Here is a 24,827-nt window from a genome sequence, read left to right as displayed (position 1 = left end):
TAGCAATACACCTTAACAAGTTGAGGTTTCTGCTGAATTCTAAATCTTGGCAATTTCTTTATATAGAAAGGATAAAACCTCATCGATAAAATATTCCTATTGAATAAAGTTTTGCTAATTGATTTATCTGAAACCGAAACAGATTTGCTTATTCATATAGTTTGCCATCTTTAAAATCGACCTAAATCCAGAACATATGCACATATGTATGGTTAGTAAACAAGAATAATATTGCCAAAATCTCTACTTCAATGACAAGCCCAGTCATCCAACAAGACCGTAACCGTGTTTTTAAAAGACATCCTATTTAAAAGGCGAATCAATATGAATATATTTACTTCCTACTTTTAAAGTTAACTTTCTGCTCCGCTCGACAGGAGCTTAACATCATTCGCTGCTGCTATTTTATGAATAGTTCACTGCTCAATTAAAATACATTATCTTCATAACATGGGCCATTGACTTCAAAATATGGTTTTGTAAAGGGTGTATTACCCATGGATGGCTTTGGTAAAATGTTTTAAATATAAGCAATATCAAATACTTACAAAAAGGAAGTGTGAGAAATCAGCTTCAATATGCAAGATATATTCGAAGTGATTTGATTTCCAGATATATCATGTATTTTTAAGAGTAATTACCAGTAATACGTGAACTATTTCTTAGGGAAACGGTACATATACGTGATATTTTGAGTTATAATAAATATGGAAGTTACAAAAATACTCGGGATTATCTTCTTACATGGTAAGAACAATGTTTGAAATAGTACCTAAACTCTACTTCCCAATTTCAATTTATTATTATTTATACACATTGCCATTATAAGTGTTGTTGTTGTTGCTTTTGTTGTTGATGTTTTCCAATGGAAGAATGTTTCTAAAAAATAACGGTATCTATTAGGTATATATGACCTATACATGACAGGGAGGGTAAAAATAATCTTACCTTATTAAACACAAAACTCAGTATATAACTTTGCAACACCGTTTAACACTTTCGTAAATATTTCGATGATTCAGGTCAATATAATACACGAAATGTGACGTATTCAGCGTTTTACAAAACTGTAAACCAAGTTAACATACATGCATTATTGTTCAATGATATTTGACTTGTTCTGTTGAAAGATATTTGACGTGTTCTGTAGAATGCATATTTCAAAACAAATCAATCATTGATAGGGCTTATACCAAACAAAAACTTTGAAAATTGTTCTATAAAAAAAGGGATGCACTAACCTCTTGCAAATTTTCCTACTGAGATATCAACACATTTGTTTTGTTTATTTTTATTTCACTAGATTTAGATAATATTTAAATTTATTACTCCGACAGTTTCTTTACATTTGTTAGTTGTATCTTAATTACCTACATAAAACTTCAGATTTGTTTTACTTGCAATTTTTGTTAACACTGTTAGTGTCATTTCTGATTGTAATTTATAGACTGTGCTATGAATGATTTATTTGTAGAAGCTAAAAATCTGCATTTCCACTTAATAGATCATTATGCCATTATGTTTAAAGCTGGAGGTATTCATCTAAAAATACATTCATTTCTATGGTAAGATGGATTTTTCACATTAAATAAACCTAGTGATTAAAAAACGCTTCGGCACTTGTGGAAATATACCTTTCTGCAAACAAACCTAATTGAATTTTTATCTAACACCGAAATTGTTGCTGTTTCTAACATACGTCAAAACATTAAGTAACAAGGAATCAAATTGGCGTTATTTGACTGTAACAAGATCTAGATGTGTAGTAAGGTTCAATTTGTTATTTAATTGTTGTGGTGTTACGCCCTTTGATTGTCTAAACAATTTGTATTTTTCCACCATATCTTACAAGAAGTAAACTTTTGTTAAAGTTATTTAAATAAAGCATAGTAATTATGTTTCCAGTGGCCAAACGCATGCGAGTACAAGTTTGGGCCAATATGAATGAGAATAACGAAAAAGTGAAACTCCTTGTTCACACATCTGGGTGCTATACTGCGAGATCCATTGTTGTGAGTCTCAATAGCAGAATTTAAAGTGATCATTTACTGTTTCCCATTAGTAATTTGGTTTTGTTAACACTTGTGACTTGCATTTCATAACTATTAAACTCGAATATTCGCGTTTAATACATGCAAAGCCTTGTTGCAATATATAACTATTTTCAAGGACACTAATTGTGTTTAAAATGAGATTTATTGTTTTGTTCGAGTTTGTTTGACATTGGTTTGATGGCTATACAAATTTGCCTGAATTATGTGCTTTTATTACTTATTGTAATAAATTAAACGATATTATTTGTCACTAGAATAATGACTGCATTTTAATTAAGATGAGTAGAAATAGAGTAATGACTTGTCATAAGCTTATTTGCATTATCTTAAACATCCGTGATCAGTCTTTGTTTAACGGACACATTCAATATATGAACACTTAATTATCAGTTTGTTGGAAATCACTCAAATTTATGTTCCATAGATACGATTTTATTATGCGATTCAGTATACCATAACTTCCTCCTTATCGGACTAAGTTTTCGACAGGATCTCAGTTTTATACCCTGCTACCTGGTGATGCATTGCAAACCTTTCAACAACGTTACATCCTCATTGACGCTGAACTGTTTCTATATCTGAACTGTGCATTGTATCATTGATATCAGAAAATCCCTTTTACAGGTTGCGAATTTGTTTTATTTGAGTACTTGTTCACGGATGTATTTGGGATAATATTGTAAAATAGAAGAACAATAAAAATATTTAGGCATAATAACATCGAGAAATACTACCTTTAAGACGATAAGAAAAGTGTTTTATTTTACTGTTTTCTCAGAGGTTTGAATTCTACCCGTGTGTTTATTTAGGCATTTCCACATCTATACATAAATATGAATGTAGTCAGATTATTGGGAATTGTATTTTGGTATGGTTAGGACACTTCTTATATTGATAGTTTACCGCCAATCTAACTCGTCTCAATTATTTCTTAACAATATATGGTTTTGCCTTTGTACAATTGGAGGGCTCTTAAAACATATGTGGACTTTTTACATTAAACAATCATATTACATACTTTTATTTATACGTATGTTTATTACAGAAATCTCTTAGCTTAAAGCCCTTCTACAGCGAAAACATACGTTGCGAAGGCCACAAATAAGAATGTTTAAAAAATCATGTTTAACCTAGTTTTGAGGAACAATTCTTTTCAGGAGAAGAAGATACATACTTTGCATGTGTGATAAGGAGTTGAGATCATTTAAAGAAGAAAGAATTTAACAGATTTTCTATCAAAAAGCATTTGCATTGTTTTAGAAAAGTGTGTCGACAATAAAATATATTTTTGAGTCAAACGCTCCAGCCTACCTTATTAGCAATAAGAAACAATTATTTTCAGGAGAAGAATATAATTTCATCCTTTGAAACATACTTTGGGATGATAAGGAGTTGAGCACATTTTACTAAAACCGATATAACAGAATTTATGTCTTGATGTTCCTTGATAATGTCAATTCAAATAAGACATATATCTTTAAAGAATGTAAAATAGTGCATTAAATTCATTGATCGGGTAATCTTGACTATTTTGATATCAAATTGTATTAATTTTTGTAAAGTTGTAAATTCCTTTTGATTGAAAATCTGATAAAATCTTACTCTATCAAAGTTGCTCACATCCATCTTACACCTACACTCGTATCAAAGGATGTATGAATTATGCTTTCTAAATATTGAATCTCAAAACGAAATAAAAAATATTTTTACTTAAACATTTATATATTGGTCCTCCAACTATATTTTCGCACTGTTTAAGGTCCTTAAATGGAAATGTTATAAAGGGTGTATTTTTCGATACAAAGGAAGACTTTGAATTGTACGGTATTTCCTAGCGCCAATGTTTGACATAAAATGAAACGTTGAGTCATTGGATAACGACAGTTTGTATGTATTGAGTAGAGGTTCATTTTAAAATATACTTTCTAAATTAGTAGTAATGTGTACAAACAAAATTGAGCATTGGAAATGAAATGCTTAAACTGCAAATAAACGTGTTCATACATGTGTACCTATTGATTGAAGTTTCTGTGTTGCAAACTCGTATTAGTATCAGCTCATTATTCATGTTATATTTTTATCATACCAGCTTGCCTTTATTTGATTAAACCAGGACTTATTAAGCCATCAGATGTGTTGCATTTTGAATTGCATTGTTGTTTCCGACTGTATGGGTTTAATGGTTTTAAAAAGTATTGCATCATATTTGAATAACCACACATCGTTCTAACTGACAATGGTTATAAACGTTAGTCATCCTAAACTTTGTGTAAGCCTACATACTCATTTCGTACGTTTGTGCATCTGGTTACTAGTAATATAATATAAGAACAATACTTGGATTAAAGTGGATACAGAACAGATCTACATAAAATTGTTTTATATAAAGATAAATAGTTGCTTGATAACAGTGGAAACCACTTTATTGTTAAAATGATTTTCGAAAATATGATGTATTTACTAAGCGTAAGAAAATAAAAATATTCTTATTATTAATTACTTATAATTTGATTTTTTCGTATGTTCAAGTTGAATTTCTGCTCTACATGACAGCTCTCATATTACGTGCTAGTGCATATTGATGTATTGCATACCTGTTAACCAAAACGCTTACTCTTAAGATTGGAAACTTGAAAACATTTTCTTAGTTGTGTTCAGCTTCGTTATTTGTATATTGTCGCTATTAGTGGCAATGACACAATTTATGCCTCTCCGCATATTTTTGTAGACATATCTTTATTTATTAAATAATGATTGTCCGGTATACGTTTTTAAAAGGTTGAAAGGTACTTCAAAATATTTCATACTTAAAGACTCCCGAATAATATTTTGATGTTAAAACCATTTTGTATATATCTATAAAATGATTCTATATAGACTGAAAAAGTAAAGTGACAATTTATATCACGTTAAATAAATACCAATACGATCAAAAATTATGCATTCACCACTCTGTTATTTCCACAAAAACACAGCAAGTATGGATGTTGTACTATAAGGATTTTTACTCTTTCTTTTTAAGAACACTTTGTGAATTAATACATTTTTTTATTCTACAAAGTTCAACGTTTCTGGCTCAAATATACATATTCTCTTCATAAAGTCGTTACATCGAATTCGTTTATTTAAACTTAATATTATTTTATAAAAAACTGTAATTGTGCAGTGCATTTAGTCAATGTTTCAGTGCGAATACAGTTTTACAGTAATACATTCGCATGTGGTGTATTTCCAGTTTCGCAATCATTCTCCCAAGACTGTTCCCTGTGTAACTGCTGTAAACAAGGAACGGGATGCTCCAACAACTATCAACTCGGGATAGACAACTACTGCTGGGGAGGATGTAAGGATGGATACATGAGTCCTCAATGTCAGAAACCCTGTGTTAATGAACGTTGTACGACATGTTCAACAAATACCACATGCGATTCGTGTAATGATGGGTATTACGGCGACCAATGTCAGAGCCAATGTCCCAGTACGTGTACCACGTGCACCTCTAGTACAGTATGTACTTCATGCAATGACGGATACCATAGCGGGTCGCGGTCTTTGTGCCTATATATGTGTAAAAAAGAGTGTTTAACTTGTACCAATACAACATCATGTACAGCATGTAAGGTTAAGACAGGTATTGGATATTATGGAAGTGATTGCTCAATGATATGCAGTAATAAGTGCAAATACTTTCTATGCGATATAAATGGAAACTGTCTGAAATGTGCTGACCCTGATTTCACTGGCGGTAACTGTGATAGGTGTGTTGAAGGTAAATTTGGCAGAGTGTGTAATAATGATTGTAGTTCATGTAAAGATAACCATTGTCCTGAAGATCGTCTAAATGCATTGAAATGTGACGAATGTGCAGATGGGATGTATGGAAATCTCTGTAATGAAACCTGTCCGCAACATTGCTTAAATAATGTGTGCGATCAAGAAAATGGGGCTTGCGAATGTGATGATGATTACCATTTTGAAAATGGTAAATGTATCCCTACCTACTGTCCTGTAAACTGTTCCACGTGCACTTCGTTAGAAAACTGTACGTCATGTACTGATAACTATCACTCCGGGGAAACATGTGAATACGAGTGTACACATTGCAAGTCAGGAACAGCTTGTAGACAGATTGATGGTTACTGTTGGAGCGCTTGTGCTGATGGACATACAGCAACTCTTTGTGATATCCCTTGTTTTGAAGGATGTGCAGCATGCCACAGAAGTCGCCCTGATGAATGTACGTCTTGCAATGCTGGAAGATTTGGCAATGATATAATTTACAACAATGTGACAATGACATATGTGACTCTGTACAAATGTATCTATAAATGTGACCCTAGGTGTTTTAACATGTCCTGTTACCAAGATTCTGGATACTGTGACAAGGGCTGTGTGAATGGATACCGAGATAAGGAGTGTTCTCTTCCATGCCCTGGGAATTGTCTAAACGATACTTGCGAACAGCTTGGTGGTAAATGTGTACACGGCTGTGCCGAAGGTTATTTAGGCGTTTTCTGTTTAAATCGCTGTCTGGACTATGATTCACAATGTCTACTTTGTACCTTCCATAAAGACAAATACGATACATGCACACTTTGCAAAAACGGAACATATCCAGGACCTAAAGGAGCATGTGAAGCCTGTGAACCAAACTGTTATGGAGGATGTGATTCTTCTACCGGAATATGCCATGCATGTTTAAATGGATACATGGGACCGTTCTGTAATGTCACATGTCCATCGAATTGCAAATCATGCCAACAACACAGCGGCATATGCAATGTATGCATCAATGATTTTTGGGGTGATATTTGCTTGAACATTTGCAGCGTGAACTGCTTGCCTAGAAATAACACAACGTCGAGGTGTGCTAAAACGTCTGGCAAATGCATACACGGATGTCTGCCGGAGAAACATGGCTTACAGTGTGAACGTCAGTGTGACCAGCAATGTCGGCCATCGGATGACGAGATGATAGAATGCAGGCAAGAAGATGGTCGATGCAATAAAGGTTGTAATACCGGCTATGGCCAGACGGATGACGGGTGCAAAAATGGTAAATAATGCACACATATTTGATTATTATTCCGTTGCATATAAATGAAACATAAATCATAAATGAAACGTTGTCATGATATGATTAATGAATTTGCAAAATTGTTTAAAAATAAAATAAAAACAAACTGCTGACGCCCAATCGCCGAATCACCAGGTAAACGACATAAAACCTCTTGAAACCTGGCTGTAAGTATATTATGGTACAGAACGACCGATTGTGCTCAGTACTAATACTGTAAGAAACCAAACGCCATGAAGTAAGCCAGTAGTATTTTCTAGTAATCAGTTCTAATTATAAAGGCTCATTGTGTAAGTACACAAGTGAAACTAAAATACACTATAACTTAATTATATATCTAATTATTTTTAAATTATCTCAATTTGAGACAAAACTTATGGACATGTTTATATATTATTACAACATTCTTTTCAGTAATGTCGGACCAGATTGATAATAAAAAAGCCGGTGGATACAGTGTAGTAACTGTGGGAATTATGGGTGGAGTGATTGCCCTTCTTGTTATTGCCTTTGCAATTTTAGTTGGAATAGTCGTTTTTATGAAAAGGTATCTTTGTATTTAATTTATTTGTATTGCGTAAATTAGTATTTGTACATAAATCCCATATTCTACAAAGGGTCTGTTTTGCATATCATTATTAAAACAAATACTTGTAAACTTGTAAATGTAATGCGCTCGCTTTCATAGCCATTTTAATTTTTACGACACAGACAATGAGGTTAGTCTAAATACAAAGTGTTTACCCTTTTGAGTATCCTAAAAAGAAATTAGGAATTAAGGTGAAACACTTATTATAAGCATTTCACCTATTTCAGAAAACAGAACGTAAATGAAGTCAACGAAAGTCACGTAGCAGGTCAGTTTTTATAATCCTAACCGACATACGTTTGCTTTTTCTAACCGCATGTTCTTTAGTTAACGTAGCGAAATATATGATATCATGTAAAAAGTCATTATTAATAAAAAAGAAACGACATGTCAGCAAACTATGTTCTACTCTACTTAAATAATGGAATAATTCCATATTAATCATTTCAGCAAACAAATCTGACGAAGAGGATGGAAACTACGAGCAGTTACAAGAACGAGCTGATCAACCAAACTACCAGAATGTCAATGACAATAAATATGATATGTTGTTTGCTAAGAGTAGTCTTTAAGCGCCCAGTTTTTTAATCGTTGTATCGTGTTTATATATATTTTTTATCAGACATTCTATAAAATAAGAACAAGATCAATGAAACATGTCTAGAAAATCAAGTCAATCGCACAGGAGAACAAACGCACATGCCAAAAGTAAACAAAAAGTATATCAAATATTATTGTTATTAAAGCCTTATGTTCAAGAACAAACAAGAACAGAACATATAGATTATTAAGAATCGTATCAATGTATGGTGAATAATCAGGTAGTACAACATTTCAAAATGAAATAGCAGTACATGTATTTGAATAAAAATAATAATCAAATAAGATGAGGATGAATAAAATCGATGTTAAAATTCCACACTCAACATGTTTGCATGCAACACAAACCTTCTTTAACAAGGATCAATTTAATATTTGTTTTCTCTTCTTTAAGTTGAATAACTCCATGAATTAGTACATAATTCAAAACAATTCAATAGTCTTTATTTCCACCAATAATTGATGATTATTAAATTAATACAAAAGTAGCAAAAAATGAGAGGAACTATCAAAACTAAATTTATGGATAAGCAATGATTAATCTTCGAAATTATTGACAGTATACAGAGATATTAACAAAATATGAATATTGTTTTATATGTACAGTACACTCAATGCGCTCAAAGTTTTATGTACACACAAGTCTCATATACATTTAGTAGTCGAATGTTTTATATAATAATAACAGCAGTGTGTTTGATTATACAGCATGTCGTCAACACGTTGTGCGGTAATTTACAAAACGGAAGGATTTTTTCATGAAATCCGAGTGTAAAATTCTGTCCATGATACGTTTCCAATGAGCACCAAGTAAGATGGGGTAGACCTATTTGCGTCCATTAACAACAGAGCTGCAGAAATATATTATCCCAGATTGGCTTAGATCGAATAAGATCAAAATATGGACAAATACATATTAAACGAAATTCATCTTTATGTCCATCATTATCATTTGAAGGCAAGAAATGGCTCAATTCATATCATTGGCAATATGCCACGTAGAGCCCTAGAAGTAAAGAGACAGACTCGTAGCTGTTAAATTATGTAGTTTTATACAAGTCACAACTTTATTATGATTATAGCATTCTACCTTTTCAAAATCAATTACTAAACATAAAATGGCCATGGTAAAGTGATCACAACCAGCTGATTTCTCACCAAAAGAATATAACATTATAGCAGCCTTCTGTTGTTCGTATTGTTCTATCACATAAATGTTAGTGTTTTTAATTGTAAAACGTTGTGTATCATATATTAACATTTATTTTATTTGAAATTTGTTTTAAAAGAATAATGTTGCGTATGCTTAATTCAAAATAAAATGTATACTATACTATGCTACAATATTAATGGTCATCGAAAAAGCTAATGTCTGTTATCCAATTATCTTGTTTCATTTCATTATTTTGTTGATCGATTGGGTTGATTGTGATAAGAGTGAGGCTGTGCACACAAACTAGTTTAAATCCCCAGTAAATTAACAGTATACTGACTGTTCCAAGGCGGTCCTTAACAACTCTTGATAAACACCCCTAGTTGTGTACATATCATATACATTGTGTGTAGTGTGTTGTTTGTGGAGTTTTGTGCTGTTGTTCCTTGTTTCTGGTCTGTGATTGTTTTTGTTGTGTGTGTTCTATGTCTCTGGAGTTGACCCTGTGTCATAAATCGGGCTTAATGTTTAACTTTTGACTACTGTACTTGTTTTTATAATTTTTCATGTAAATATTAATCAGTTTTACAAACACGCGTTGGTGTCTGTATTTTTATAAATATACATTGTCGACTGTATACGTAATTTAGTATCAATTGGCACTGTAATCTCCCTCTACGAATGTTGCAAACCGGTATAATATACTATGGGTTGCGTTCTATAACTGAAAGACCTTACGAAATTTCTATGCCACATATTTGAGTTTTAAAGCTGAATTCCGTGGAAAGTACAGGGACAAGCCACGCAGTCAGAGGTAAATGAACGTTGATTTCGCTTTAAGGCACAAACAATATATTTATACGATACTGTTCACCGAAACCCTAACCGGGCTATGAAAGCATAATGAGATCAGAGCATTTCAGTGCAAGGCCTCAGGTTAACATAATACCTAATTACTAAATAACTTACTCATATCGTTTAACTACTTGACAGTCTTGCGTGATACAGAATATTATATTCACTCTTCTCTCAAGAACTATGTTGAAATACACTATTGGACAATACTGCAAATACAAACTTTTAAGCATATATAAAGCCGTTTAAAAGAAAGTTAACGCTGTTTCCTTTCATTTTGCATTATGTATGGGATTTATATCAAATGCAAAGCGTTAAGAAAACACTGGACATGTGTCTGGTAAGAAAAGCCGAAAGTCAAGAAGGCCAAAAGTAAAGGGATCTCGATCTTGGGTACCGTCAAACATGTAAAATTACACCATTGCTTTCCTTATGGCCATTTCTTAAGCGTTGCTAGTAGCAAGAATAAAGTAAGGTAAACCCACATAATTTATTACGTGCATGGAGTTTATATGCAATAGAACAAATCCTTTACCAGTGCGCAATAACAGAGCGTTACAAAACAGAAATACTTCATTCTTCAATTTTTTCTATGCATCACAGTTTCCTTATATATTATTTATTATAGCTATGATTTCTAATAACGATTTGAGGTTCACTGTTTGTTTCATTGTGGTATCAGTTTTATGTTGAGTTGGAACGGTTTGTGTTAAGTGTTCACCATATGGTAATGTTATGCAATCAGCTTTACTTTTCGAATCAAGGAAATTGATTGTTAGACCGGCTCTCGATTACTCTGAAGGCACATCAATACTGTTAACCCAGCACAGAATGTCAAATTATAATTAAAAAAAAAATAATGGGAACTCTTAAGCTTTTGTCAGTCCCTTAATTCTAGCCCGATAATGATGGGTTATGCCTCTTGGAAATATATTATATTTATTATGTATCCCCTTGATCTTGATTTTGTCTTACCAATCATAAACAATATAATACAATCATATTTATCACAACTGTATTTACTGTATACATCCTCAAACATGTTATACAAATAGATAGGTCAGTAAGCGAATTGTTTCTAATTAATGTTTAAGAAAACAATAAAAATCAGTTTAAATAGAAATATTTTAACGATATTTATCTAGCCTAGGAATATACGAGTTAAACATGCTGAAAAAAAAGAAAAATATAACTGTTGAAATGAATAAAATAGTCACAGTAAACCGTAGCGTGGGTATCAGTGACATTGTTAACATTTGATTAATCTTCATTTCTCTTATCACTTCAACACGCATTTCTTTCTTTAAACTGACACTCTTATTCAAAATCAATACATACATATGTATAACAAACATACAGTTTGAGTGATATGCCTTTTAATACTTACTAAATAATGCCTTTATGGAAACTATTAATTACTGATAACACGATTGTTATCGTGTTTTAAGTAGATTAATACGCAAAAATATTAAATGATTGGTGAGTGGTAAACGATTTATTGTGATCTACTACCGTCTCATAAGGTAGAAATACCGTGTTTTCTGCACCTTTATTTTAAACTAAACTCGTATCATTCATAAGAACCATTGTTTTTGACATTTATTCATCCTTTTTGGTACATGAAATAATTTGTATAAATTGTGGTTAATCTTATTTGTGAGTAGATGTGCTTCTTTAAAACTTGCTTATATTATTACCTACATTTTTAAGCATAGACAGGCATGACGTTAAAAGGTGGATCCATGCAAAATAAACATTAAAATCTAATTAAATTAACAATACCCGCCCAAGCCCATAGATGCGCGTTGACTAGAGACTTCTAACTGATTAATTGAATATCTTGAGGACATTTGCCTTATTTCGTTAGCTTTTAAGTTAAGCGAATGGTCACAGAAAACACGAGGTTTCATAATAATATACCATTTAAAAGAAAAACACCAAACACAAATATATTTTTCTACTCACATTGTACTTTTAGATTGCCCCTTATGTGTCTTTTATCCACATTATAAACTGATGGAACATGACCAAGATTTTCAGTTGGTTGTCACATTTAATATTTCGTCACCATGATGTTCATAATTAAGACATCACCTTCAAAATTATGCCATGTATAGGCTTATATATTTTATTGAAGCTGAATCAGGACTGACAAATTTAACCTTTTTTAAATACATCGATGTTTTAATGTATGCTATATAATGTTTTGATAGTAGGTTTTTATGTCTAAATAGGGAATAAGAACAACAACAATAAGCTAATAATTGCTGTATAAGAATACAAAATGCCACTAATAGACAAAGCGACCATGATTTTTGTATAAGCAAACATTGTTTGACACATAATAATTAATATAGCAATTATAACGTAGCAAATAGATATACATTAGTTGACACGACCTACTTTTAGAATATGCCAGATAGGACAAATATTCATTTGAAAGCGATATCTTGGGTATGAATCAAATTGAGGATGAATTCACATTACCTCAGTGGATTATTCGCAATCATGGCATGTTCAAATAAACCATGGACACATTTTTACTTGTGTTAACTGTTCATTCTCTCGTGGAGACTCGCAACACTATCATCCCATTATTCATCGCTTCTATTGTTGAATATTAATTTTGATTGTTTGTTACTTCACAAAACACTTGAAAGTACAAATACTCTCAAGGCGTTACAAACTAAACATGATACTACTTCCTGATATTCAGGTTAAATTTCTGCTCTGCTTGACAGCTCTAAGCTTTACACCCTAATGCTTATTGATGCACTATACGCCTTTTAACCAAACTACATTCTCTTATTGGCACGTTTCATCGGGTTAATAGTATGCATACAAGAGATGGTCGCTGTTCGGGTTGATGTAACAGTGGGTATATTCTTCAAGATACCGACTTTATTGATATGTCTGTTTTAGTCCCTGATGAGTTTGAACAAAATACTTTATGGGCAGAGGTGTTGTCCTACTCGACATAACTATCGAATTTATCGTGTTCTTGCAAGGGTAGAATGATGGTATTTAATCCATTATTTTGTAAAAGAAAGACGAACACACAATTCTATATTGGCGTTTCCCGACTGATAAATGTTTGAGTGAATGGTTGATTTTGGTATATGTATCAATGCTTTCAATTGAATAAAGAAATTACTCACTGATTGCAGTATTAAAGCATTAGTACCTGATAAGTTCAAATCAACTTTTATGTTATTAATACGTTATTTGCCTGGAGGAGAAATATGCACTCCTATTTTAAATTAAATGATCAATTGCGTTTGTTTCCTTACGTGACATGAGTGTTTGTCAGCATAATGCGTTTTTAGGATAATGTTTTGAACTCTGTAACATTTGAAAATCAAAATAGTCCAATTTGTTTGACTGAATGCCAAGAACCCTGGATTTCCTACTAACAAGTCTGGTTTTCTACCACTTTAGCGTACCGGAGCAGATAACTTACATACTCTCTGACTTGTAAATCAGTTTCGTGAACTGTTTTTAATAGCGGATTTTCTCATCTGTGTATAGAAGAAATAACGTACATGTGTTTTTTTAGCTTAAGTGTCGAAATCGTCATGGATGTTTCTTGCGAAAACTTTAAGTTTGCCATAAACATATACCATTTAATACATTCGCATGACACTTGTCACTCTCGTCATTCGAGTTAATTTTCTTGGTAAGGGTTGAAAATGAAAGAGCATCGACATGCACTTTTATATTTGTTTTGTTATAATGAGGGTTAAATCGTTGTATTTGTTGTATACAATGTCAGACATATAAATAATTAAAAAACAACAGAGTTCAGCGTTTATAAATGGTACCAGTTGAAATTCAGTTAAAAATGAAATCAGTTTGGTAACGTAATTCATGTCAGCTATTCAGATGTGAGTTACAAATGCTGACAAAACCAATAATACATGTTTACACAATTATTCTGTTTAAACTTTGGCTTGGATTGTACCAATGTGAACATAATTATTAATATACAATTGTCTTATCATCCTGGCAAGGTCTTATTGCAATACACATCTGATTTTTCAAGACACCAAATGTGTTTAAGTTGATGCTTTGTACTTATTATTTTTGTATGTGCATAATGCCTGTACAATATTGAATGAAACATGACGCATATTACCGAATAATTATTTAAATGTAATTAATCTTACACTTTATATTAAAAAGAACATTTTCGTAGAGCACAAATAAAGCAGGGCTGTGTCAAATACTTTTAAGCATTATTTGACTTACCATTATTCGGTTAACGAATATATCATTCGGTTAACGAATATATCATAAGCTAATTTCAATATGTGTGTACTAATGTTAAACTACCAGTTTGATGTTAGCTGAATTCACTCAAAATGATGTTTGAAACTTACGCTTATGCGAAGCATAACAGAAGGACAAAACAGTAACTTCCTCCTTTTCAGATTAAATTATCGTTCTGCACGACAGGATCTAAGTGTTACACCCACCTGCTTTGTGATGCATTGCAAACCTTCCAAACAAATTCACTTCCTTATACGTGAAGGATAACTGACTTCATAAAATAGATTTGTACTGCTGCGAATTTGTGTTTTTGAGAGTACCTGTGGTTCAGATGATTTTGGAACACGTTGTGATATACATATATAAAAAAATACGTACGAATATTAATTTTGCGAAAAGATTTAACACATTTGAATCCGAAATCTGCATTTACTGAAGAACAATTTGGAATAATACGTCAGATATTTCATGAAAATGCAACAGTAATAGTTTTTATTTTAATAAGTACTACTACAAAGCTATTTGAAATTACTTTTATATTCACTGTTATCTCAAGTACAATTCTGAAACTAATGTGGACAACAACTATCATAATGGATGTTATCAATTTACTGGGGATTATCTTTTTGAATGGTAAGGACACTATTTATTTTAAAAAACTACGTTTCTTTTATTTATTTTAATAAACTACGTATCTTTCACTAGATTCGACATTGTTTAATTACACGAATGTCATTGCATCACTAGTGTTCGCAGGCTGAAAAAATATATGGACATAAAACATTGACGTCATATATTAGTAATTAAACTTAAGTTTATGTCAGAAATCTCTGCTTTTAGAATACAATTTACGTTTTAAGCCAATGCATATAGGCAATCATTAAGTACTAGCCTTAATTATTAGGACCTTTCGCGGGTGTATAAAGGTCCGCCTACTACCAATCATCCGATACACACTCCCTGCGTCAGGTTTTCCGTTGTCAAGGTAATTGAATTATATACCTCGTCTAATAGTTAAACTTATATCGCAGAATTATTTTCTCTAAAATTGTAAGAACTCATTCAGGTACATTCATCCGGGAGTTATATTTTCTTAAACAGGTGAGCAAGCGGAAGTCAAGTGACGTTGTTTTCAAAAGTGTTAACGCCACTTTATTCAGCTTTAATGTTTATCTATATAGACATTGTCGCTGCTTTCAGTGAATGTTTCAATGTTGCAAAGTCGCCACTTCACCCACATCACATTTAAAAGTAAAATGTGATAAAATAGTTTTATATAAAACACACCCTGACGTGACGCAGTTATTCGATAAAAAAACGTTTAATGTTGAAGATATTTGTTGGTGATACATAGAATAAACACTTTTAAACTGGAATATCGATTGAAATATGAATTCTAAAAAAACAATACATGTTCATGTAAACTAAAATGGCTTGTTTAGATAATCATGGGCATTGAAAGATCCGGAATACAATAAATAAATAGATCGAGAATGTAGAAAAGTTAATGGATATCGTCCTTGACTACCTTATTATTGCACACTTGGGTTTTAACAATTTTTTCAAACAATTTGAATTTTTCACTCAGAGCATTACATTAATAGTTCACCCTACGTAAACATACCAAAACCACCATCTCGTTGTAACGCTTGAAAACGTATTTATTTTAGAATCATTATGCGTTTTATGTTTCATTTCGGTTGATAAATACTTCAAACCAGCTCATATGAAAAAATATACCGCTATATATATTGATTTAAAAATCAACAACAATTTGTGAATTAAAAGGCGTATATAGACTGAAATTATCAGATCAAAATGCATAGTATTTTCAATAATTACCACTACAATCCAAAATAATATAATCACCACTCTGAAGGTCCCGATGTCCATGTAGGCCAATAACAGGTGTAGTTATTTTATTTATACTTATTTTCTTGCTTGGTAAGAACACTGCATAAATTTATACAATTCTTTCATTTGTACTAGGTTTAAACAGTTTTGCTAAAATATTCCAATGGTCTTCTGCAATGCATTTCTTACATCGAGTTTACATATTTTAACTAAATTATTATTTTGTAAGAGAACATAAATTGTATCTACTGCTTAGATTATACCTGTTACTGCCATTCCAAATATTTTAATTGAGAAGTACGGACAAATATTTCCAACGCTATCGACAAAACAACGTAAATAGTTAAATGGTATATAACGACATTTTGTGTATGTTATTTTTCAAGTTGAAAGAGCAGTGCATTAACAAATACTGCTGATTCAGTTAACAACAATACATTCATTTGTGGTGTATTTCCAGTTGCGCTATCATTCACCCGAGACTGTTCCCCTTGTTCCTGCTGTATACCAGGTATCGTTTGTTCAAACAACAGTCAACTCGGGATAGACAACTACTGCTGGGGAGGATGTAGGGATGGATACATGAGTCCTCAGTGTCAGAAACCCTGTGTTAATCAACGTTGTCAGACATGTTCAGCAGAAAAGATATGTGATACATGTTATGATGGATATTACGGCGACCAATGTCAAAGTTCATGTCGAACTACATGTGCTACGTGCACCTCTGGTACTTTATGCACTTCCTGCAGAGACGGGTATCACAGCGGATCGGGGACATATTGCATATATACGTGTAATTCAGAGTGCTTATTGTGCACCAATAGTACATCATGTACAGCATGTAAGGTTAAGAGTGGTATTGGACGTTATGGAAGTGATTGCTCAATGATATGCAGTAACAAGTGCAAAGAGTATCTATGCGATATAAATGGAAACTGTCTACAGTGTGCTGACCCTAACTTCATAGGTGATAACTGTGATAGATGTACTGACGGCAAATACGGAAGTCAGTGTAGGAATAATTGTCCTTTAAATTGTCTATCGTGCGAATCTGCCTCTTACTGTACTTCATGTACAGACGGATTTAAGGGTTTCACGTGCTCAACGAAGACTGAATGCCCAGATAATTGTAGAAATAACACAGTTTGCTTAAGCACTGGTAAGTGTGAATTATGTAAAGACAGATTTTATGGCGAATATTGCAACATGACCTGTTCACAAAATTGCAAGTTTGGGTATTGCAATCAAGACGGGTCTTTTAAAGCAGGTTGTGAAGACGGATTTTATGGCTCAATGTGTAATATAAGGATTTGCCCATCAAACTGCATTTGTTATAGAAGCAACAACTGTATAAGATGTAATGTTGATTATTTTGGGCCTTCATGTTCTCTTCCCTGTAGTTCCTGTAAAGATGATATATGCCCTGTAGATCGTCTAAATGCAGTGAAATGTGACAAATGTGCGGGCGGGACGTATGGTAATCTCTGTAATGAAAACTGTCCGGAAAATTGTTTAAATGATAGCTGCGACCAAGACAGTGGGGCTTGTACCTGCAAAAACAAATACGAGTTTCAAGATGGTACATGTGTCCGTTATATATGCCCAGCTAACTGCGCAACCTGTATCTCGTCTAATAATTGTAATTTCTGTGTTGATGAGTATTATCATGGAGATATCTGTGAACACGAATGTTTCAACTGCAGGTCAGGAACAACCTGCAGGAAGAGTGATGGACACTGTCAAGATGAATGTGCAGACGGTTTTAGTGGTGACTATTGTGGTACTTCTTGCAATGATGGATGTGCTACATGTACACGTAGCCAAACTTATGAATGTTTGTCATGTGAAACTGGAAAACATGGCTATGATGGATCATACTACACATGCAGGAACACTTGCAATAATACATGTGCGAATAATTCTTGTGACGCGTTGAACGGCAAATGTGACCAAGGCTGTGTAGATGGATATTCGGGGCCATTTTGTAACATTTTGTGTCCACCAAATTGTAAATCGTGCCACCAAGAGAACGGAGAATGTGATTTATGTGCATATGATTACTGGGGCGAATACTGCTTGAACAATTGCAGCGAAAATTGTACGCATATGAACGAGTCATGGTCAAGCTGTGACATTGCAACTGGTAAATGCAAATATGGATGCTAACATGGGACACACGGTTCATTCTGCAATATATATTGTGACCAAAATTGTACGGCTTCTGAAGATGGTGTTCGTGAGTGCAGACAGATGGACGGTCAGTGTACACTAGGATGTGAGACAGGGTACAAGCTGACAACTACAGGATGTATTAAAGGTAAAGATAATGCGAATGTCACTACGTGATTTGAGTTCGAACTAAATTAAATACAATAAAATGAAAACAAAATAAAAACATCATACATCAAATACGTTATCGTATTCTTGACATGGCTTAATATTTAACCAACTTTTACTTTATTGGAATAAAGTTATTCCTTTATTGAAATAAAGTTTCACTATCTCGCATTCCCATGTGATGTTCCATGCGGTACTTCACTATAAGTAACATCATTATTATACTTTTTATTAATTATAATGTGGACAACGTTCATATTACGCTGCCATGTATATATGTGTCAAAACGATTATGTATAGGCTTTTGCTCTATTTTTTTCGTTTTTGCTTTAAACAATCAGATATGGTGGCTGACAATGATGGCAGTAACAGCGTTGTGACGATAGGTGTTCTGGGCGGAGTTATTGCAATACTTTCGGTTTCGCTTGCTCTTTCTGTTGGTTATAATGTTTTCATGAAAAGGTACCTTCAATATGTGTAACTTAATTGGCCGAAATATTTGTAACTTTGTATTTGCATCTCTGGTATTTGAATAGGTGTCAAATATGTTCTAACCTAGTTTGTTGGCTAGCAAAATATTTGATTAAATGAAGCACATGTTCAGTGCAGTGGTGATCATGCAAACTGTGCACTGGCCGAATGTTTCCATTCAGCGATGCATGGCGATACTCAAACATGCAAAATTTATACACCCATGGAACTTTCGAAGAGTTTACAAAATAACCACAAAAGTTGCACTCTTACAGTCAGTTTTGAAAACCTTTTCTTTATTTTTGTCTAGAATATAAGTATCTTCCATGGCCGAGAGTGTAAGATATGTTCATCCCGATCAGAACACCCTGCGCGAGGGTTGGGATGAATCTATATTACACGAAGGGCTATGGTAGATGCTTTTCCTCCCACCTCAGTTAAACGAATTAGGTAAAAGTTTATTTTTTGCTGGAACTCTTTTGTGCGTAGTGAAAAAAAGGGTTTGTATATGTGATTATTCGTGGTTGTCATGGATTATGCGCGCAGTGATTCAGATTATGTTAATAGTCAAATCGGTCTTTAAATAGTTCTTAGGAGACTTAAGCATTATTTCTTGAAAGGTGCGTGAAAACTTTTTATGGTGACATTTGAAGCGAGAAATAATTAATTAGCTTCCTAAATATTGCCAAAGTCTTCTACAGTCTTCAACAAGGGAGAAAATTACAATGTGATGACTTTTGAAAACTAAGGAGTTCCATACGGGTACTTGTTTTATCTTTGCCCGTAGGGAAGATAAGAATTTCTAGCATGGTCAAATTTTTAGATCCACTTATCTGAGGTGGGAGAATTGGCCATCTGTTGTGCACATGAATTAGAACTGGTTTATAAGACTGCTTACAAAATACTGGATCGCAGTTTTTCATATTACTGCTCAAAATTCATGTTTAATAGCTAAACGCCTTTGAAATGCTTTAAGAAAAAATGAAATTGTTGGCAGTTTCCAGACAATTGAGTTCTGTTCTATTGTGTATTATCTTATATGACTGTATTTAAGGCACTGATGCAAAATTCAGCTGATTCTTAGACAAAATTTAAAACAAATGTCAAAACTCTCAATTTGTGGGAGTGCAGCTTTAATGGCGCACAATAGAGGTAAATGAAAAATAATTTATTTTCAATTTTAAGTATTTGTCTTCATGTTTTACTCATTTGACTTTAATATTCAATAGGAAAAAATAATTCGTAAGTTATATGATTTATGGACAGATACAACGAAATGCCTTTATAATGTTTAAGCTACGTGGCAATAAACTCCCCAGTTAAAAAAGTGCCAAAATATCGCTAATATTTTTAACCATAACCATTTTTAACCATTTGTAAACATATCATTTTCTCTTCTTTTTTTTGACCATTTAAGTCAAATGACCCAAACATGATTGTGCATTTAAACTAAATTTGCAACAATATTGTGCGCCTTTTATGAAACACAGCTTTTTGTCTTTTCATATTTAAGACGACAAAATAGAGAATTTCCAAATGAAAAATCAGTATCAGGTAAGAACTTATACATATATCTCACTGAAGCGACGAACCAAATTTATTGAATAAGGTATTATTAGGAATCGGCTGTTTACTTATATCAGAAATGTCTACTTGAGTGGACACATTGATACACAGTCACACTAAGTGCATGAAGATATATATCAGGCAATATATAGATATTACAACTACAATGAGGAGATATCATGTAATATTGATACAGAAGGCAACAAATATTAACATGGATGATCGCTTTGGCTACCCGCAGAATGTCAACCATATTGTGTTATTGTTTTGGTTGTTAAATTGCCGTTATAACAAATAAAAGTCATTGTAGTTAACGATACCAGGTTGGCATGTTTCAGTTTAACTTTACCGAAGCATAAACTCTGACTCAGTAAGAACATATTGTTATTTATTCATTTTAAAAGAAACTTCTGATTAAGTTCGCATCGAGGAACTTAGGTAGATTAGAATGAAGGAAACAATGTAACGTAAACTAGTGCGTTATCATCATTTAGTGATTTGCTTATCATACTTGTGAATATTCCGACAGGTAATACAAAACTGATTATTTTATACATGAACACATTCTATCCGCGTGTTATTTCAGACTCAAAAGCTGAGGAAGAAACTCGAACATACGAACAGTTACAAGAACGTATGAAACAACCAAACTACCAGAATGTCAAGGACACCTGCACTGACAATTATGCCGTGTTGTTTGCTGATACAAACATGTAATCCTCATTTCTTTTTTAATAATATACATAACATCCAGATGATGAAAATATTAGTGCCTCTGATCACATATACACGTATACACATGTGCTAACACAATAATGAACACCAGAATGTCAAGGACAAAGGCACTGACAATTATTCCGTGTTGTTTGCAGATACAAACATGTAATCCTTATTTCTTTTTTATTCAATTGCAGAACACCGCATGCGTTTTGAGGTGTTAGTTTTTGTAGTGTAAAAGAAGATTTAAATATTAATGATACTGATGAAAAATATGTATGAACATGTTTAGTACGTATAAAAAGTGTAATCAAAATGTCATTTACAACCTAGATCATTATATAGTATTATAAAAACTGTATTTGTTTTGTGTTGTGCATCTAGATATACATGTATTCCAATATGTGTTATGTTGATTTCAAATTCTGTCTGCTGTTTTGATTTGGATAATTCCTAGTCCGGATTGTGGAACTGGAAAGCAACGCGCAACGGTTCGTAATTTGGAATGCCACTCAAAAAAGAAATTGGTATATTAAAGGAGCTATATACTTGTTCGTGGTTGCTATCCAAAAGGTGACTAGCATCGGCACTCAGTGTTCATAAATGATTTTACTAAATTAACAATCGAAAACATTTGATATATTTATATTTTATTCGGCCCCAATTACCATCCCGTTAACGACGAGTCAAGGTATGGCGTTGTTAACACTACCGACGTTGATTAAAAATATTGCGTTTCTTGAAGAAAAATCAGGAGGGACTGTCGGTTAACTGACAGACGTCTCCATAATTATTCAGCCTAATACTTTTAGCAAAATCAGAGACTATTTTGATTGACGTACGCCGCTGGACGCCGATAATGACATGGCTGTCAGAAAACAACAACACACGAACAATTAAGAAAAAAATCATATTAGGGTTTAAATGGGTTTTTCTCAAAGTTTCCTTTGTTTAATTATTCTGTTCATTAACACGACCAATTTGATATTTACATTAGAGATTGCCCATTAAATATATTGAATACGGATGGAACATCTTTGGAAATTCTAGGCATACTTTATTGTGTGTTAAAAATACAATGTAGAAGCAGATGGCTGTAGACGTATTCAAAGGTTGGCAGAGCTATTTCAAGCTCGACATGTGAACATCTGAATTTATAAACACTATAACAAACCACAGGGGCATGTTGCGTTGTTTTGACACACCACGCCCCCGCACTTTTTTATCATTTTTAGTAAGAATATGATGTGGTAACTGAAACTTGTGATAACTGGCAAAAAACCCTTCCATTTCACCTGTATCGTGATAGATATATTGTTTCTCTTAAGCACACTTGTTGAATTGATGATGCAATAGCAGGATAGTGCATTTTAGTCTGGAAAATGTCGTTGAAATTCGCGGGTAGTTGTTTCGTCGAGTAACATGTTTAAGGAAATTCGGGTTTGAAATTGCATTTGTTTTCGTTCAAACTGTACATTTTCTTAACGATTGACACTAAGTCTACAAGGAAAATTCAAAAATGTAGAGTTTGGTTAATATTTGATAAAGTTATGGCCTCTTAAACAGGGTCATGTCGGCAAATATATGGAAATTCAGGGTCAAGTCGTCACCCTTTACAAAGAAAATAGAATAAAAAAAAAAAAAAAAAAAATGCCAGTTATCACAAGTTTCAGTTACCACATATTCTTACTAAAAAATGAAAAAAAAATAGTTCGGGGCGTGGTGTGTCAAAACAACGCAACCTGCCCCTGTTTTACAAACAAAAGTCTATGAATATCTGAACATAATACATTAATAAAATCTTGAACGAAGAAAAGATAAATAAATTGTTGATCACTGCTCGCACAGAACTGGATAAACGCTAAACTTACCTTCAATACCAATCAAAAAGCAGCCTCTTTAGAAATACATAATTCTAGTTTGCAGTTTAATTCTGATATATAATAAGATATGAATATACATAAACAATTATATCCCCTTTTTTCAAAAAGGGACAATCCAAGTAGCTTATAATGTGACATATCCCCTCTTTATAAAACAAGGCTAAGGCATAACATGCTTGCCACGCAAGAACAACTACCATGTGCATCATTAAGTGAATTATTACATTGGATATAAACGCCGGAAGGGTCCAAGTCATGAACATCCCCAGTTAGAAAGCTCTGGTATTCAGGGACATCAACGTTAAGGTGTTACTTCTGTTCTTTTCTATAAAACATTGTGTGAAAATGTGAGGGCGTTTCAATCAATTATTAAACTTTTCGACGAAATCAAGATAAAGGAATGATCGATGTCTAAATTGTTTTTGGGAATGACCCTCCCGACCTACCAGCCATTGCCATCGTATGTGAATTATTAAGACAAATTACGTTAAATATCTAAGAATATCTAGAACCTATTTGATCAAATAAATATCATGCGCAATTGGTTTTCCCTCTAGTTTTTCAGTAAACGATTGTTTTTATGAACATTGTTAAATATAAAATACATATTCTTCAAACGGAAACAAAAACATATGATAAACATTGCTAATTCATTAGTTTTAATTTTCTCTAAACAATAATCATACTCCTGCATTTTGTATTGATCTTGAGATAATATGGCTTGTGTTATTTACTTGCTTATATTCATACAATTATCAAGATCAAACGTGCTCAATATCGGAACAAGTTTTCAGCAGCGTGAAGTAGCACGAAACCGTTTGCCGTTGTTTGTTTATCGAAACTTTGCTGATGTTTTGAATATAACTGAAATTTAGTTAACTCCATAAACAAAAACCCAAGACAGTGCCGACACTAAACTGTGCAGATTTTTGTCCCTTATCAACAAATTCAAAGAAGAATGAAAGGTATGAAAAACAAACAAATTGAAAAAACGATATTCTGGCAAACATCAGTCACAACATTGACCTTACATCCATAGACCTTGGTCTGGGACGCTTATTGATTAATAGTTTACATGTGTAAATTACAGTCTACGTTATTAAAGTAATTGAGTAGACTGACAGACAAACAATGACAAGTTCGTTTGGGCTGCCAGTTTGTCAATAAACGGTTTTTCATAGTCACTGTTTAAAAAGACATTATACAGAAACTTCAAACAGTAATAAAACAGAATTCTAAAAATTTATTTATCTTAAACCAAAACAGATGTTCCTATTCATATATTCCGCATTTTTTATAATCGGTGTTCCCTTAAACCCATAACATATGAACATATGTATGGTAAATAAACAAGCATAATATTGCCAAAATCACTGCTACAATGACAAACCCAGTCACCCAA

General features: G+C 32.9%; 2 protein-coding genes across 3 annotated transcripts; both read left to right on the top strand.

The window, feature by feature from the left end:
- Nucleotides 1–511: 511 nt before the first annotated feature.
- LOC128205576 (multiple epidermal growth factor-like domains protein 6) lies at nucleotides 512–10,042 on the top strand. The gene is made up of 5 exons (XM_052907307.1): nucleotides 512–747; nucleotides 5,290–7,110; nucleotides 7,546–7,678; nucleotides 7,948–7,988; nucleotides 8,171–10,042. The coding sequence occupies exons 1-5, from the start codon at nucleotides 708–710 to the stop codon at nucleotides 8,290–8,292; spliced, it is 2,157 nt and encodes a 718-aa protein (XP_052763267.1). The 5' UTR covers nucleotides 512–707; the 3' UTR covers nucleotides 8,293–10,042.
- Nucleotides 10,043–17,068: 7,026 nt separating this feature from the next.
- LOC128205581 (protein draper-like) lies at nucleotides 17,069–21,862 on the top strand. 2 transcript variants are annotated; one of them, XM_052907314.1, is made up of 5 exons: nucleotides 17,069–17,610; nucleotides 18,155–18,768; nucleotides 19,130–19,250; nucleotides 20,773–20,813; nucleotides 21,412–21,862. In XM_052907314.1, exons 2-5 carry the CDS (start codon nucleotides 18,702–18,704, stop codon nucleotides 21,540–21,542), a joined length of 360 nt encoding a protein of 119 aa, XP_052763274.1. In that variant the 5' UTR covers nucleotides 17,069–17,610; nucleotides 18,155–18,701; the 3' UTR covers nucleotides 21,543–21,862. The 2 variants fall into 2 exon arrangements, with proteins under 2 accessions (XP_052763274.1, XP_052763273.1); XM_052907313.1 differs by lacking the exons at nucleotides 19,130–19,250; nucleotides 20,773–20,813; nucleotides 21,412–21,862 and having other exon boundaries at nucleotides 18,155–19,010.
- The last annotated feature ends 2,965 nt before the right edge of the window (nucleotides 21,863–24,827 follow it).

Source organism: Mya arenaria, chromosome 10 (genome assembly GCF_026914265.1).
Source record: "Mya arenaria isolate MELC-2E11 chromosome 10, ASM2691426v1".
Classification (NCBI taxonomy): Eukaryota; Metazoa; Mollusca; class Bivalvia; order Myida; family Myidae; genus Mya; species Mya arenaria.
This window is presented reverse-complemented; position numbering and strand designations above follow the sequence as displayed.